Source organism: Perna viridis, chromosome 2 (genome assembly GCF_037379345.1).
Source record: "Perna viridis isolate PV_CMFRI_1.1 ecotype Kerala chromosome 2, ASM3737934v1, whole genome shotgun sequence".
NCBI classification, from domain to species: domain Eukaryota; kingdom Metazoa; phylum Mollusca; class Bivalvia; order Mytilida; family Mytilidae; genus Perna; species Perna viridis.
The window spans coordinates 59,004,910-59,021,904 of NC_142446.1; the positions used below are offsets into that span (position 1 = coordinate 59,004,910).

At 31.5% G+C, this 16,995-nt stretch overlaps 1 protein-coding gene across 1 annotated transcript; it reads left to right on the top strand.

The window, feature by feature from the left end:
* Positions 1-16,521, top strand: LOC148626270 (BRO1 domain-containing protein BROX-like). The gene is made up of 11 exons (XM_088570137.1): positions 1-167; positions 4,480-4,677; positions 8,102-8,197; positions 8,335-8,407; positions 9,501-9,612; positions 10,058-10,147; positions 11,451-11,536; positions 12,456-12,537; positions 13,419-13,569; positions 14,523-14,685; positions 15,190-16,521. Exons 1-11 carry the CDS (start codon positions 67-69, stop codon positions 15,295-15,297), a joined length of 1,260 nt encoding a protein of 419 aa, XP_088426263.1. The 5' UTR covers positions 1-66; the 3' UTR covers positions 15,298-16,521.
* The last annotated feature ends 474 nt before the right edge of the window (positions 16,522-16,995 follow it).

A 16,995-nucleotide genomic window follows, 5' to 3' on the forward strand; every position in this document is an offset into this window, starting at 1 on the left:
ATACCGGGAACCAGGATATGTTCAACAGAGGTCGCCATCATCACTATCAACTGTCAACATTGCAAAATGTCTTATTGGTTTCACAGAAATCCTCTAAAAGCAACCACCAACCTCACATTTGAATTAAGGGGGGTTTCTACAGACGAGAAAACAAGACGAATATTCACGTAAGAAAACTGTCAATCAGGAATTATGCGGCTCAATTCGATTATGTTATGATGCGAGTTTATGACTCATGATCATCTGTTTACAAAAAGCTCACAGAGAGAGTCTTTCACAAATACATAAATGTTGTGCTTTACTCAGAACTTCAAGCTTTTAGAAAAAGATACTAAGTTTTTAAAAATGTGCGTATGTGTATCCAGTTCAGTGGACATACTATAAAATTATAAGAATAAAAAATAATAAGAATATCCTGTCTCTCCCCAATAAATGCATGCACATGTAACAGGAGTCAAATCATGTTCTTCCGTTACACACATATATATACAAGTCTGCATGTGTTTTCCATCAACATGTGAAATTGATCATGAAAAATAAATGTGCATGTACTGAGCATGCTGAATTACTTGTGCTAATGTGCATATGTTTGATGACACTAAAACAGAGTTACTTTAGTCTATATCAGAAAAAAATTTAGAGTTAAACAGGTAAAACACTTATTTTTATTCTACCCAAGTGTTTTATTTTGCCCAAATTTACTTCATCCCTTCCTTTTGTCACATTGTGACCCTATAAAACAATGTCTTAATGCTCTGAATTTTCCCCACTGTTCATCTGCAAACTTACTTGGGTAATGGTGTCATAGCATCATACATACGACATGTACGACCGTTCTGACCAGTGAACATTTCTTTTTTCAATGAGGATCTGAAGGAGATGAATTTCTTGTACAGTACACAAAAGACATACTGTGACTGAGTATTGCCTTAGTGGTTCTCAATAAAAAAAAATGTTCTACTAGAGATTTTTTGTTACTAAATTCTTTGTATTGTGAGTGGTAAGCTATTCTACTTTTAAATGCCGAAAAAGATCTAAATACATCTTCAATAATATTTTCTGCCATTCTAAAAGTGGTGTTATAGTCATTGTATGTCTCTCTCATGTTTCTTTCTGCACTGTATATACTGTGAAAGTACGTGGATTCTTGAATTTATGGTTTTTAGGTTTTCAGGCAGTGGGTGGCACATGACAAATTTTGTTTTCAAAAAGTTTCCACCCATTTCATATCACAAATGCATTCTTTCTCGAAGTTGAATGTTGGTTTTGGATTAAATGCAATGACAAAAGTAAAAGAAATAAATTATATAGAACTGTTGAAGTTCATTGAAAAAAAGGATAGAATTTGAGCATAATTTGGTTGCTTTGTTAGGGAACTTTAATTCATTTTCTGAGCCATTCATTGTTGATTCAAAACAAACTTTATACTTTTTTACATACATGTGGTATATACATTACATTGGAACAAAAATGTAGTGGGATATAATATACCCTGTGCCACTTATAGGGTCTGCCTGATTTTTACATGCACAGCCTCTTAATTTGTTCTTGTTATTAAATGTAAATCAAAGTTCATTTTCCAACTTTCATTGAGTTTTTTTAGTGAAGTTACCTAACTGTATTTCAATTTTCTTTATCCTCATCCTAATCCCTAAAAAAAATCTTAAATTAGAAATACAAAAAATTCAGAAAAAAACCTTTATAAAGTATAAACTAATTAAAAGACAACTTGTTATAGGTATCTTGATATTCCCTAGGCATACATGTTATACATATCAAGCATATTGACTGCAAATTCATTGCAATTTCAACTGAATTGATGCAACATCCAATTTATTGTGCTAAAATGTAAAATGAAACATTTCAACAATTTGTCTTGTACAGTAACATCTGTTTAAAGCTTCAGTGAATCTTTATAAGAACTTCTCTAGGGTGATCTAATTCACATGTGAGCAGTGTTTGACACACATTTGTTGGAGGTCTTTGTAGTGTGAATATAAAAAAAACAATCATATGCACTACTATTCATCAACCTATGCAGAAAAACTATAAAAGACTTAAACAACCAGCCTCAAACAAAAAAAATACATAGTGATATGCAATTTTTTAAAATATTATACCAGTGTTCTCTCCAGGCCCTTAAAGCGTTGCGCTTTAGTCCTGTGCTGTAAAGTTAAATATGGGGATTAAAAATCAAGTACGACAGGAAAAGTATGCCCTGAGATCATTTACAGGATCCTACAAGGTAATTAGCTCTTGAAACCGATAGCAGTAAACACATTATGGTCTGTTGATCACATGACAGCACAGATGTCTGAAGCCAATGATAATTATGAAATTGCTGACAAGGTTCTTTATCAGTAACCCCACCCAGCCACAAATTAATTTTAAGGTAGGTATCAATCGGATACTAATATCCTATACTGAACCAATCAAAATTGACTATCATCCCAGGCCAAAAACAAGTGGCTATTTATAAATGCAAAGACATAGTTTAATGTTGTACAATTACAAGATGTTTTCAACATTAAGAAGCTGGTTTACCTTATTAAAGAACTTATTAAATTCCCATAGAATATTTATTCTATCAGACACTTCTTAAATACTTTGAAGAGAAAAAGGAAATGGCTGTCTTTTGTTTACATTGCCATGTTGTTGTGTATCAAGAGCACATGGTTTTTTGGTGTGAAAACCAGTGAAGAACTAAATCATAAAATCCCCCAAGTCTAAAAATAGTACCACAGGTGAGAAGAAAAAAAAATATGGACTTAACATTTTTTTGCAAGTTATGATATGGGGTTTCTGTCATAAATGAACGTCATTTTAACATAATAATAATTAAAAAAAACAACAAAAACAAAACCAAACCAAACAACTAGTGTGTCAACTTTTAATAACAAGAATAAGATTTATATTTTTCCTGGTAACTAGGGTAGCTCCACACTACTGACTTCCTGAAATTTTTTGGCAACATGAATTTCAAGACCACAGTTGTCTGTTACATTTGATTAGATAATTCTAAACCTATAAATATATTGAAAGTTACAAAGACTAGAAAAAGAGTTTAATAGAGAATGCTCTTCATCAAATGAATATAAAATTCATATGACCCATTGAGGCCCCAAAACAAATGGAAAATTGTAATTTCCCATGGGTCTGCTGTCAGCAAAAATTTGCAGGTAAAACATCAATGAAGAATCCCCTGGGTGTGTATGAATTAGTGGAAATGTATGTGAAGAATTACTTATCATTATTTGATAGAATATCTTTTTAATATTTGTGTGAGATATAAATGGAAAAATAAAAAATTAAAGTTATGACTGCAATTGAAGGAAAAAGGTAAAATATTTACAGAATATGAAAAATTCATATAAACATAATCAGCAATGTACAAATGTACATTTTGAGTACACATAAAATTTTTAAATAATACATTTAATACAAAGTAGTACGTTTTGACATGGGACCTATTAATGTTGTGTTGTGCACAAATCCTGGGGAGAAAACTGAATACAATAGTTAACTGCTGTTAGGTGATGGAAAAACCCACACAACCACCATACATATATAAATATTTCAAGTGCATGGGTGACCATATACAGTTATTCTCACAGTGTATTATGGTCTATAGATCTGCCATAAAGAAAGGTCTATATAATATTACTAAATATCCTGTTTATTGTCTAGCTTGCTCAGAGGGTTAGTTAAGTTACCATTCTGACAAATACATTCTGGTTGATTATGAACACTGAAAGTTTTTGAAATTTTGGTCTGTAGTTACAACCTCAGAATGGAGTGTTTTTAAATAAACATTTCCTTAGTCAAACAAACAAAACATGTTGGATTTAAAATCACATCACAGTAAAAATAAGTTAATCTTTTCTGATAGTATTGAGGTCTTTTTTTTTTTAAAGAAATGACTATAGCTCAATAAATTTTTGAAATGTGTGTACATATCTTTTTCCGCTGTTCAGTTCCACTGTTAGTTCAAGAACCAAGCTGCCTCAGAAAAAATGTAGCTTTGATCATATTATCCAAATCTAAGCCTAACTTTTCTAAGGTAGGAGAAGCATTTTATAATCTTCAAATAGATCAGTTGCATCTGAAATCTTTGATGTGCATTTGTTTACGTCATAGGTTATATAAAGTATTTCCGCCTCTCATTGAGAACTGTTTTTCATTCCGTCAATGTACATATTACGCAATCAAAATATCAAAATGAAGTTTCAAGTATGGTGAAACTCATGGTGCTCACTTTTATATGCAATGCCTACTCTATTTTAACTTCATTGTTTTTATGCAATATTTTGACATGAAATGGGTTTACAACATACTTGAATAATGTTGATTAAAATTTATTACAAAAATGTAACTTTAAAGTTATCAAACCACTGTTGTTGTAATGTTATCATGCAGAAAATGGTCTTTACTTAATCTGTCTAATGTGTTCAGATATTTATTTTTTACTTTGTCTTTTAGTGAATTGAGACAGACAAGGAGTAAACTATTAGAACTGTTACCAGACCCAAACCATGACAAAGGGATTGTTGAGAAGGCTGCGGCAGACTATTTCTCTCTACTAGCTGGTCTAATACAGCCATTTGATGAGGGAGAAAATAAACTAAGAAAAGCTCTCAAATACAAATGGACCAACAGTCTTCTTGGGAATGTTACACAGTAAGTCAGTGTAAGATTTACAATGAAATAGACCCAAATTTCTAAGCAGCTTAGATTTTATAGGAAAATTTTCTTTTGTGTGCTGTAGACTAATCAATATTAGTTCTGGTGTTAAAATGATTTGATATGTTCTAATGTCTAGGTTATTGAAAGTAGACATAAACAAAAACTATTTTGAAACTTATTTGATGTTTATGTTCATGTGTGACTTGTTTGTAATTGCAGTGATAAGATCTACAAAGTTTTTGAAAATTTCAACACTTATAATTGCAAAACATGCAACATTCTTATAACCGACCCTTACTTCTCCAGTTCCCTTACAAACAAAACCTTCCATACAAGAAGTCACGATGACTTAAGTTGCAAATCAACAAACTTATTATATGGATTAGAATGCAACTTATATGGTTTAATATATGTCGGAGAAACGCAAGAACGATTAAATAAAAGAATATTCCCGACAATTTATAAACACTTTAATCAGCAAGATCATTCAATCCTCTCCATGAAAGCGTATTTTAGAAAAAATTTACCATCCTACGATCAGTCCCGTTCTAAGTAAAAACTATCGTAGGGGAAGAGAGGAGTACTGGATACACAGACTAGGTACTGCAATACCTTACGGATGCAATGACAACATCAAAAGTATAGGAAACCTTTAAAGCCAATATAACAATATCATAAATGTGATGAATTTATTTGACAAAAATCCAAGACAGGAAATGAGTCATGGCCATCGCCACTATACGTCACCTAAGTTACATGATGTCTTCATAGATGGTCTCCTTCCTTTCATACAAAAACCTCTTGGACTTCATCACATTAGAACCAAACTTTATTCTATACCTCTCACTCTACTACACTCCCTTTACAAAACAAGTCTTGACACTCCTGTTTCTGACCCCACTTCATCATTATACAGACTTGTTGCCATCATTTTGGATATTGGTTTCCACAGACTCTTTAAACCAGTTTGTGTGAAAAGTCAAGATGAAGAAAAACGATCATTTCTTCCACTACCGTTTGTCAACAAAGGTATAGATGCAATTAATTTGGCTAACATCCTCCATCACAAAAACGTTACCAACAAAATTCCCCCATATTTCAAAGACAAAACCATACCAATTATTTCATATTCCTATACTTCACCCATAGCATCCAAAATTTTCAATTATAAAAGGCTATTGCAGAACCTTGAGATTGAGGACTTCAAGGCTAAACCACCTGACTGTTCTTGCAAAACCTCTCCATTCAAATATGGTCCTTCTGGTCACGTCGTTACGGGAGATTTAACCATTATCGAAAACGAATCTCTGCGTAATATCCTTTCTAAAGGTCCCAAGTACCGTGAACCACGCTCCATAAATTGGAATTATAACTTTAAAGTTCTTATGGATGCTGTCAAGGACTATGCAAGAAAATGGATAAAACGAGAACAAGAAGACATTGATTCTCTGTCAGAGTGGTTGAAGGCCATGAGGTCTTTAATTTTGAAACAAATGAAAGTTTTAAGTAGGTCAATGAGTGCCAAGGCTATATCAGTTTTCAAAGACCCTGATGTAGCAAAAACATTGTCTACTATACATGACAAATATGTTGTCGTACCAGCAGACAAAGCCCAAAACAACATTGTTTTTGTCTGCAAAACGTTTTATATCCAATATTTATTATCAGAGGTAGACGTAGAAAATAATAGCAGTGATAAGACCTACACTGCTACCACTCTTTCCAAAGAAGAGATTGTGGAAAACCATAAATCTGTGCTATCCTCTTTTGGTCTCTCTACCAAGGACGATGATTGTGATTTACCGTCTATGTACTGGATTCCTAAACTTCACAAGAATCCATACAAACAACGTTTCATATCTGGATCTGCAAAATGTACCACCAAACCTCTTTCAAAACTTTTAACTTCTATACTCACAACTGTCAAAGAGGGTCTACAGTCCTACCACAACACTTGTTACTCCCGTAGTGGTATTAATTCAATGTGGATCCTGAAAAATTCAAAAGATCTTTTGGAGACAATCAGTTCAAGACTATTATCTGAATATAATAGCATTAAAACCTATGATTTTTCAACACTGTATACTTCTATTCCCCATACTCAGTTAAAATCCCGACTTAAAAACATTATACATCGTTGTTTTTCCAAAAAAGATGGTACACCTAGATACAAATATATAGTTCTTGGTAGAGATTCCTCATACTTTGTAAGAAACAATTCCAAATCATCTTCCAAATATACAGAGGAAGATGTTTACAAAATGCTGGAATTTTTAATCGACAACATATTTGTCCAGTGTGATGGACGTGTTTTTCAACAAACGGTTGGCATTGCAATGGGAACAAATTGTGCTCCTTTACTAGCTGACCTATTCCTTCACTCTTATGAGGCTGACTTTATAGCTGATCTGATCAGAAAGAAAGAATATTGTTTGGCTAGATCCTTCAATCTCAGTTTCCGCTATATAGATGACGTGTTATCTTTAAACAATCCTAATTTCGTGAATTTGATACATCGCATCTACCCAAAAGAATTTGAGATAAAAGATACTACAGACACTGTGAAGTCAGCCTCATATCTTGACCTACACTTAGAAATCGATGGTAAAGGAAAACTATTGACCAAACTTTATGACAAACGTGATGACTTTTCATTCAGAATTGTCAACTTTCCTTTCATCTGTGGCAACATTCCTTCGGCTCCTGCGTATGGAATGTTCATATTGCAACTCATACGTTATGCCAGAGCTTGCCGGGACTACGCAGACTTTTTGTATCGCGCTAGAACTCTGACAAATAGGCTTCTGGAACAGGGTTATGTTGCTACAAGATTGAAGTCATCACTACAGAAGTTTTATGGTCGTCATCATGAACTCGTGGATTGTTATGGTGTACCCATCAGCACCATGAAAACTGATTTATTCAACGGGTCATAGTTTTCCTTTCCTCGTTTGTCTACCCCGGACTTGACTTTTTATGAGCAACTTGGCATGTGTTTCTAGAAAAGCAGAGGACGCTTACCCTACCGGTGCACCTGGTCCATGCTCCCAGTTTTTAGTGGAGTCTGAGTTGCTCATTTACTTTTGTTACTTTGTATGTATGATTTTAGTTACTTTATGTTCTTTGTTGTGTATGTCTGTTTTCCATGTCTGGTCTTTGTCCCTGGATTACATTCTTTTGATTACCGCTATAACCTTGGTTCCCTTGATTACTCTTATATTATATTTTACTTTGAAACAAACAAAATATATAAGAATAATTGCATTCAATACTAGCTGAATTAACTCATTGATTTAATTCAGCAAATTTAGTCTATTTATGTAGAATTTTTATTTTAGAAACTGTAAAGAAACCACTGCTAAATTTAGACAAGTGTATATGAAGAACTGTTTTTATCAATCATAATTTTTATTGACAGAGAACAGTGGGATTCTGCATTTGAAGCTGCACATATGGCTGTAAATGTTGGACTGTGGTACACAAAACATGCTGCTAAATTGGCTGCTAAAGAAGAGTAAGTAATGTATTAAAGAAAGACTTATAAATTAAGCAGGGTCTGTTTAATTTATTATTTGTGAAGAATTGAAAATTTTGCCAATGGATGTAAAATTTCTATACTTATTTTCAGAGTTTGAATTGTATTTATTTCAGACCTGACATGGAAGAAGCAAAGGAGGTACACACATGTCTACGCATAGCTGCTGGAATATTTACTTATGTGCGGGTATGCTTTCTCTATACGCACAATAATTTTGCTCTATGATTGTAAAAAAAATCGGTTCAGTAAGGGCAAAATTTGGCCTCAAAGACAAAGTCTACATGAAGAAAATTTTATGTTGTTTCTCCAGCTCTTTAATGTGTTTTATAGTTGATTTGATTGGTTTATGGTAATCATTTGAACTTATATGGTCGTATATTCCCTTCAAACTTGGCTGAGATCGGGAAAATCTGTTAAAAAGGCAGGAAAACAAAAAATTTTGTGCAGTTTTTCATTCTTTTAACAATGGCCACATGCGTGTTGACTCTTGTCTTTCATATATTTTGTGTATAATTGTCAGTTACAACTCATGTAAAAATGTCTTCAGTCAACAAACCTATGGCCACTACCTTTCCACACAAAAACCAACTTAAAATTGCTGAAATATTTCAAAGGTTTTTGTAAAAGTTACTTAAATGCATACATGTACTGTTATTTCTGAAATAACGTCATAAATCTTGTCAAAAATACCTTATATTTAGTGTTTGCGACCATTTTACTAAACTACTACTACTTAGAAATCAGCTTCGATAAAATTTTCAAAAATGCACAAATTGTGAGGACAAAAGGGGTCCTTACTGAACTTTCTCCTTTGTTTTTGATATATGTTTTCTGTCCACTGCATATGTACACATTAAACGTCTGTAATAGTTTATATTGACGTTCAGAATCTATTTTCCTGTAAACAGCTGATAATGACGACGTTAATGGTGTGATTACAACATTAGTACATTGTTTGTGAATTTGATGCCATAATTAAAACAAATGATCCTTCATTCATATTCTGATCCAGTATTCTGTAGACATATTTTTTACTATGCACTAGGTTACATTATACTTTAGATTCAGAAATTATGCATTTATTTTGGTATTTTTAGACCACCATGTAATTTTATATTTTTTTACCTAACCAGATAAATCCTGCTACATGTACTTTCACATTACAATGCCAAAAAGTAAGTTTTAATTGTTTCAAACACAATCATGTCACATTTTTCACAATGAAATTTTATAGTTTCTATGTTAACAGTATATATACTTATCAATCTCTGAATTTTAGGATGAGTTAGTTGGTAAACTGACATCTAGTTCTGGAACAGATACAATGGTTGACACAGAGGGTCGTATTCTAGAGGCCTATATAAACCAGTGTACTGCAGAGGCTCAAGAAGGTAGAGTTAAAATCTAGAGTCACTTTATGAAGGGATCATAGTTGTCTTTCTGTAGTGACTTATCTGGTTGCTTACATTACATTGTATTCTTTTAATAAAAAAAGACTCAGTCTTTAACATGTTTAACGAAGTCTATATTATCTGTTGATATAAATATATAAATGGAATTATTATGCTAGCTTTGACAGAAATTATCATCAGTTATAACTGTTAGCCTGACAATGGACAAATGCCTTCTAATGTGCATGGACTTATTCTGTTTCAACAAGGCAGTGGAAACAAATAGTGCATTTATGATGTATATTTAATAACATGTCATTACTTTTGACAAAGATGAACTTCTGATGTTCAAACTTAAAATTAGTATTTTATCACTCTATATGTATTGTTGTATGAGATAGCTAAAGTTAAGCTGATAGTAAACATAGTATTGAAATCATTTCAGTGACAATAGCCAGGGCAATAGAACTGAAGCATCAGGCTAGTCTAGTGGCTGCTTTAGCATATGAAACGGGACAAATGTATCAGAGAGCAGGTACTGTCAAAGTACTATTATTCGTTGGGTACTGATTTTCATGTTTTTCGTGGGTAGACCAAACCACGAAATTTCGTTCCCAACAAAAAGAAGATTCCCATTGATTTTTACCCTGAAAACCTCAGAACCACAAGTACAAGAATGCAGGAATTCGTGTTTCTTTCATAACCCATAGAAATTGATTTCCACGATTTAAAGTACTTTCACAATAATTAATTCAGTAGGAAATGTTGAAAATGATTGGTTTTTGTATTTGTACAAATAGAATTTTGATTTCCTTTGTCAGGTGCCTTCTTCTGAACTAAAAATGAATTAAAATAACCCAGCTAATTTGATAGATGGAATATTATACCAAACAATCTTTTTTTGATATGTGATATGGTGTTTTGAGTTAATTTTATTCCATGAAATGTTGTATAAGAATGTTCATTATTCCGGAACATTAATGATTATGAACAGAGGTCCTCAAGGACATTGCAATTGGATATCCTTGCAATGGTTAGACATTAACATGTGACTTAACAATTAATAGAGAAAATAATCGTGACACAGTGCGTTATATCATACGGTCAAAGATATTTGAAGGAATTCATGATATAATAGGCCACTGTAAAAAACATATTTATACCTGAGTTAAAGTTTTGTTCAAAGTTGGCATTTGTATTCTACATTAATGTTGGTAAAGTACCCATATTAAAGCCACAACAGTATGTGAAACTGCATCTATTAAAATTAAATTCAGTAACGGTTTCCATAGAAACAGAACAATTGAAAATGGCGTTGTATGACTTTCCAGCAGAACAGTGAAATATCTTTGAAAATACCATTACAGTGGTTACCAAAATAAAAAGTGTTATTGTTTTCCATGTTTACATGCCAGGATGACTTCATACTGTAAAAATAAATAATATTGGATACTTGTGTTTTCCAATTTTTTGGTCCTTACAGAGAATTGCTCTGTAGTCAATATAAAAAAAAAAAAACAATGTAACTTCATTCATTTATTCATTCCTTTATTTCCTCAAATACATGAGATATATGAACAGTTTATATATATATATATATATATATATATATATATATATAGCAAATAACAAAATATTATTACATGTAAAAAATGGAAAAAGATATCAAATATTTACAATTATTTCATGAAACATGCATTTCAATCTGGGATATCTGTATTAGTACAATCCACGTTAACGTTATCGCAAAGAATCTTGCATTTAATGAATACTGACTAAGTTTGTGGGTGCTTAATGGCTGTGAAAAACTAAATGATTAAATAGTTTATTCTTTTTAGATGATGCTTTAACAAGTCTAGATGAAAAAGTTGTTGGAAAATGGAGAAAATATTTCCAATTAAAGTCTGCTTTCTACACATCAGCAGTATGTATTCAGGGCCCTGTTTCATAAAAAAATCTCAAGTTAAGATTTTTCTCTAATCCTTGAGTTTTTCCTCAAATATCCAATTTCAAGCAATCTCATTAGTCAAAATTTCAGTGGAGGAAATCCTCATTTTGGGATTTTTTATGAAACTCCGGCCAGACTTCTTTACAATGTTTTGTTCCTTCTTTTCTATACTGTAAAATTGCTATACCTACCAACAATCTCAGATAGTTTAGGGTCTGATATTACACCTGCCATATTTACTGTCTTTGAAAGTGTAAGTTTTAATGATGAAACATGTTGAATATACACAAATACATTTTTATTCATGAAATCTGAGATTAAGTCTGAAATATAATTAATTTTCAACTTTTGATGTGAAATTTTTGTAACAAAGAATGTTTCAAAACTATTTTGGGCAAAGTTAAGTTTTGTGTTAAAACAAAAATACATTAATTTGTTAACTCCAGATGTCAATATATATGAATTCTCCATCATGTAGGTAGAAAATATTAAATGGTTGAAAATTGTACATTTTTGTATCACTGACAAGTGATTCAAAAATCCCATGCATATTTCATCATTCACTAAGAATAGAAAAACTGCCTCAAAGGTAGCCTGCTTGCCTCAAGTGCAGAATGTCATGGACTGAATCTTCAGTCAATTCATACCAAAGACATAAAAAGTGGTAGTTGCTGTGGCTCTGCTAAGCTTGCAAAATTTAGAATTTAGAATAATGACTGATTTGTTTTAAGTAAGATAAATGTGCCCAGGTGGGGTGACATTCCTTCCTGTTGGCTCTTTCTTCCATGTGTTTTTTCTAACTCTGTCTTAGAATTTTTTAAGATCAACTGTTATTATCCTGAAATTTATGAAATATCTTATTCGGATGCTCAATCAATCAATCATTTTACTTCAGGCTTACAGTTATAATGGGGAGGCTCTATTAGCAGAGGATAAATGTGGAGAGGCTTGCAGAGGGTTACAAGAGGGTGTTAAAAGTAAGTGGATGCCAAGAATAAACAGATTAACAGTGATGTGGAATATTGTATAAGAGTCAATCTGATTTGGCCTCATCCATATAGTGTGAAAATACTATTGTTCGTGGAGTACCAATTTCGTGGTTCCAAACGAAAAGAAGATTCCCATTGATTTGTATACTGAAAACCTCAAAACCATGAAATTTAAGAATCCATGTATTTGTGTTTCTTCCCTAATCAACGAAAATTGGTATCCATGAATTTAAGTTCTTTCACAGTATACCTTCCATTCAATGCAATACTAGTAAGACCAAATTCAATACTTTAACAGTTACTGGTCCACATTTATTTTTTGAGAAGGTGGAAAACAACAGTCAAGACATCCCTGATATGAGGAAGTTATGTGTAGACTATTTTTACGTTAAGTAGCAGTCTTTGTAAGAGTCATTCAAATTTTGTAAAATGTGATACACCTCAAAAAAGGCTACATTTTGTTTATTTTTGCAATTACGTTGTTTTGTGGGTCTTTATGATGAAATGTATGATCATTCATTCTAATTTGGCTGCTCTTAGGAGATAATTCACACTGAAAATTCAGTAGTTTCTATTGTGTTTCATTGTCATTTACAGAGTTGTCTACCTTAATTTTGAATTCTATAGTACATTCTTTATATTTTATATCTCCTATGAACAGGGGTTATATGAAAAGCCACATGTTAATTTCTGTTTAGTATAACATTTTAAACAAAATGTCAAAAATGAAAATATGTCGACTTTCCAACCATGAATTACATTTTTCATAATTCTTAGATGGAGTACTACGTAAGCTTTTTAGAATGAAGCTGTAGATAATGGTCGTAATGTGATAGTTAGGTTATAATAACATTTCTCCTTCCTTTCAGTGTATGAAAAAGCTGAACTTTTATGCAAAGAATACGCATCAGCCAAAGGTCTTGGAACATTTGCTAGACCTGCGAATCATTTGTTTTTCCGCAAGTTTGGACCCATCCTTCGACGGACATTAGAGAAATGTGAACGGGAAAATGGTATGATGTAAGTATTTTATGAGATTTTTTTTGTAAAAATTTTCTTGTTATGTACAGTAGAATATATATTATTTCTTTTTAAAACTAGAAAATTGTGTCAGATTAGAGGATTTTGGACAGCACAAGTTAAGTAACAATGTAAATACTATATTTAGACAATCATTGTCAGAATATACAGGTTTGAGATTGTTCAGTTGAATTTTTAGGCAGGTTTAACCATAATTGCACAATATCCCCAACTAAAAAAAAACAGACCTGCTTCTATTTCCATAAATCTGTCTCTTTGTCTTCCTTTATTCATTATAGATGTCTTACAATAAATATACAATATCAGTCAAGTGAAGAAGAAAATGAATAATTTGGCTGAGTACAGCATTATCGCCAATGCCCAACCCAGTGCAATAGTTTTTTTTATAATTGACTACACTAGAAAATTATTATTTTTTTCATCTTCCATTATGAGCACAGCAATATTCTAGCTTGAATAAAATTGTAAATATAAAATAAATGCCTACAATGACCTCATATTCCCATATAATTTGTGGGCAGAGTCTCATAACGTTAATTGAATTAAAAAAAACAACATTGTATCAAATTATGCAAATTACAAGGAAAACATTTAAATTTTATAAGTAATGCTAGCCATGAAGGATATAGCACTTCAGTTGATTTTATAGTTATACATGGGCAGAACTTTAAGGTGATATGCAACTTCTATACTATCACATATGAATATTTGACACCATGCACTCATATAGAAAGTAGCATTATATTGCAGGATAAAAATTATTATAGAACATATTGTTATATACTTTTATTGATATCTTCAAATCTATTTTGTTATATTCAATTATGAACCACTATATTTATGCATAAAAATGAAATGTCATTTTACATCACTGATTTTATTAGCTGTTTACTTGACAGGACGCTTTTATATGTAGATACATTTATTTCTAGCTATCACCAAAAACTACCTTATGATGCACCACAGTTAGAACTTAAAGCCACATATGGTTTAGTGTCACCAGAACCCTTTAAAGGTGCCTCTTTGAATCCACAATGGACCAAAGAGGTTTATGATAAAATGGATGCAAAAATGGCACCAAAACCAGAAAATGAGGTAAATTAATGTCAGCATTTCTTGAGAGCTAATAAGTGATTTTCTGGTGTCCTTTTGGGTGAATTGTATTTACACATATTTTTGAAAATAACTCAAAGAAAAGGTTGCAGTTTTTAAATGTGTTCAAATGTGTTCAAATGTGTTCAAATGCAGATTTACATGTAATGGCTGGTCAAAAGAAAAACGATGGTTACAGTATTTAAAAGTAAAAATCAAAAACCTTCAGTGCTATCAGCACTTTGATTTTAATACTGAACAAAAATCTAGCTAGTTTTAAAGTAAGTCATGATAATGTGAAGGTTAAGAATGTTGAATTGTGTATAAATAACCCAAAAAGTTTTGGGGTAGGAAAATAGTGGTTAATTTTCAACTATGAAAAGAACTGATGCTAAAAATTAATTTGATGATTGTATATCTCATGATGTGCCATAGAAGTGTGCATAATTCTGACTTATGATTTTGAAGTCTTCGACATTTTTTAACACTATAACTTAATATTTATAGAGTAAAGATACAGATAAAGAAAAGAAGGAATTACCACCAGTGAAAGAAAAAGAAACACCAATGTCAGAGAAAGACCCAGGAACATTTAGTGGTTGTGTAGTGTCTTGAAGACTTGTTAAAATTGTTGATATTTATTACTTGTTATAGTCTTTCCATTTTTGTACCAGCATCAGTCTGTAAAAGAGATAGCAATTATACTCCTGGCATTGAAAACAGATTGTAAATAATATGCACCTTAAGATGTAAATTTTAAATGGTAACCTATTCAAAGGTATTAAAGAATGTTTACATTAGGTTAATCAGTGACTGATCTTGTCCTCTTGATTCTTCTAAACTCCTTTATAATATTAAAGGTGAGTCCCTTCATATTATAAAAAATGATATTTGGATTTTTTAGGATTGTTAGCATACACTTTAATTTGTAGTTAAACTTTGTTTCGTGACTGTCAACTCTTGTCTGAATTATTGACCTCCATGAGTTGATGATTTTTTCTTCTTTTTTTTTCGATTATAGATCTGTTAGTTCTTTTTTATTATGTCATTTGTCAAAACCACAGTTTAGTATGTCTGCTCTTCAATTCAAAAACAAGATTTTTGGTTTGATATTGAATTGATGATACATGGATTCCTCTTGCAGGAATAAATTCAAACCCTATTTTTTTTTTACATATAACATTAAAATGTATGTAGTGTTAATGTGGTTCTTCATCTTCACTTTATGCTTCAAAGTGGGCAAAGAAAGTGTCCATGGATTTTAGTTATGTGTGTATATTTGTGTTTGATACATTGTATTAGCACTTTCATGGTGATGTTGTCCTTTCCTTCTTCAGTTCAGGAAAAAAATATGAAGAAACTCCTAAGTTTATTTCAGTGTTACACATTACATTGATGTTATGTGAGTCTGTTGATTTATTGTAAATACATATACAATGGAAATAATTTATATATTTATCAGAGCCTGTTATTAATTACACCTTCAATAGTGGTGGGTTATAGGGTTTTTCTTTGTGGATATTTTTGCTCTTAAATATTTCCTCCAGAATTATTAAAAGACTGAAGCCACATTAAACATGTAATGGAACTAAGTTGGTGATGAAATTCTAAAACCCAGTCTGTAAAACATGGTGTAAAGTAATGCAATTATTATTTGTAATTTTAAATTACTTTTATAGCATCTTGTGAGTCATTTAGTTCACTTCATTTTCCCTGGAAACTCATTTTAAGGTAAATTAATCTTATACTTTCTATAAATTTCCTAATTTTCCTCAAAGATGACCTAGAACAAACTTAATAAAAAATTTGAGATAAAAAATAAAGATCGCCAAACTTAATTTTGAGATAATTTGAGCCTAAATATAGGCAATTTTTTTAGATTCTGTAGAAATTTTTCAGTTTCGCTAACTATTAAAAAATTAGTAGATAAAATTTCTAAACAATTATCTGACATTATTTCAAAAAGAAAATTTGGGGTCACCAAATTTATTTCTTCTAATATATATATATATATATATATTAAAAAAAAAAAAAACCTCAAATTTTCATTACATTACATTACATTTCTATAGATCATTTTCCCACCAATTATCCCCCTTGATAGAGGGTTTATAAAATGTTTATTTCACAATATATATGTTTATGCTAAAAAAGACAATTTTTTTGCATCTTTTCAAACAGTACTTGCTCAATGAAAATACATACTTCTATATGCTTTTGCAAGATAACAGCAAAGAATGCCTTGTGTAATAGATTTGATCTACCTTAAATATCCTATTTTATCCCAGAATATTATGATTTCCAGACACTTCA

Coding starts and splice junctions, on each gene's coding strand:
- LOC148626270 (XM_088570137.1), top strand. CDS start 67: ATGTCTTATTGGTTTCACAGAAATCCTCTAAAAGCAACCACCAACCTC. Junction 168..4,479: donor AAAACAAGACGAATATTCAC/GTAAGAAAACTG, acceptor TTTGTCTTTTAG/TGAATTGAGACAGACAAGGA. Junction 14,686..15,189: donor CACCAAAACCAGAAAATGAG/GTAAATTAATGT, acceptor TAATATTTATAG/AGTAAAGATACAGATAAAGA.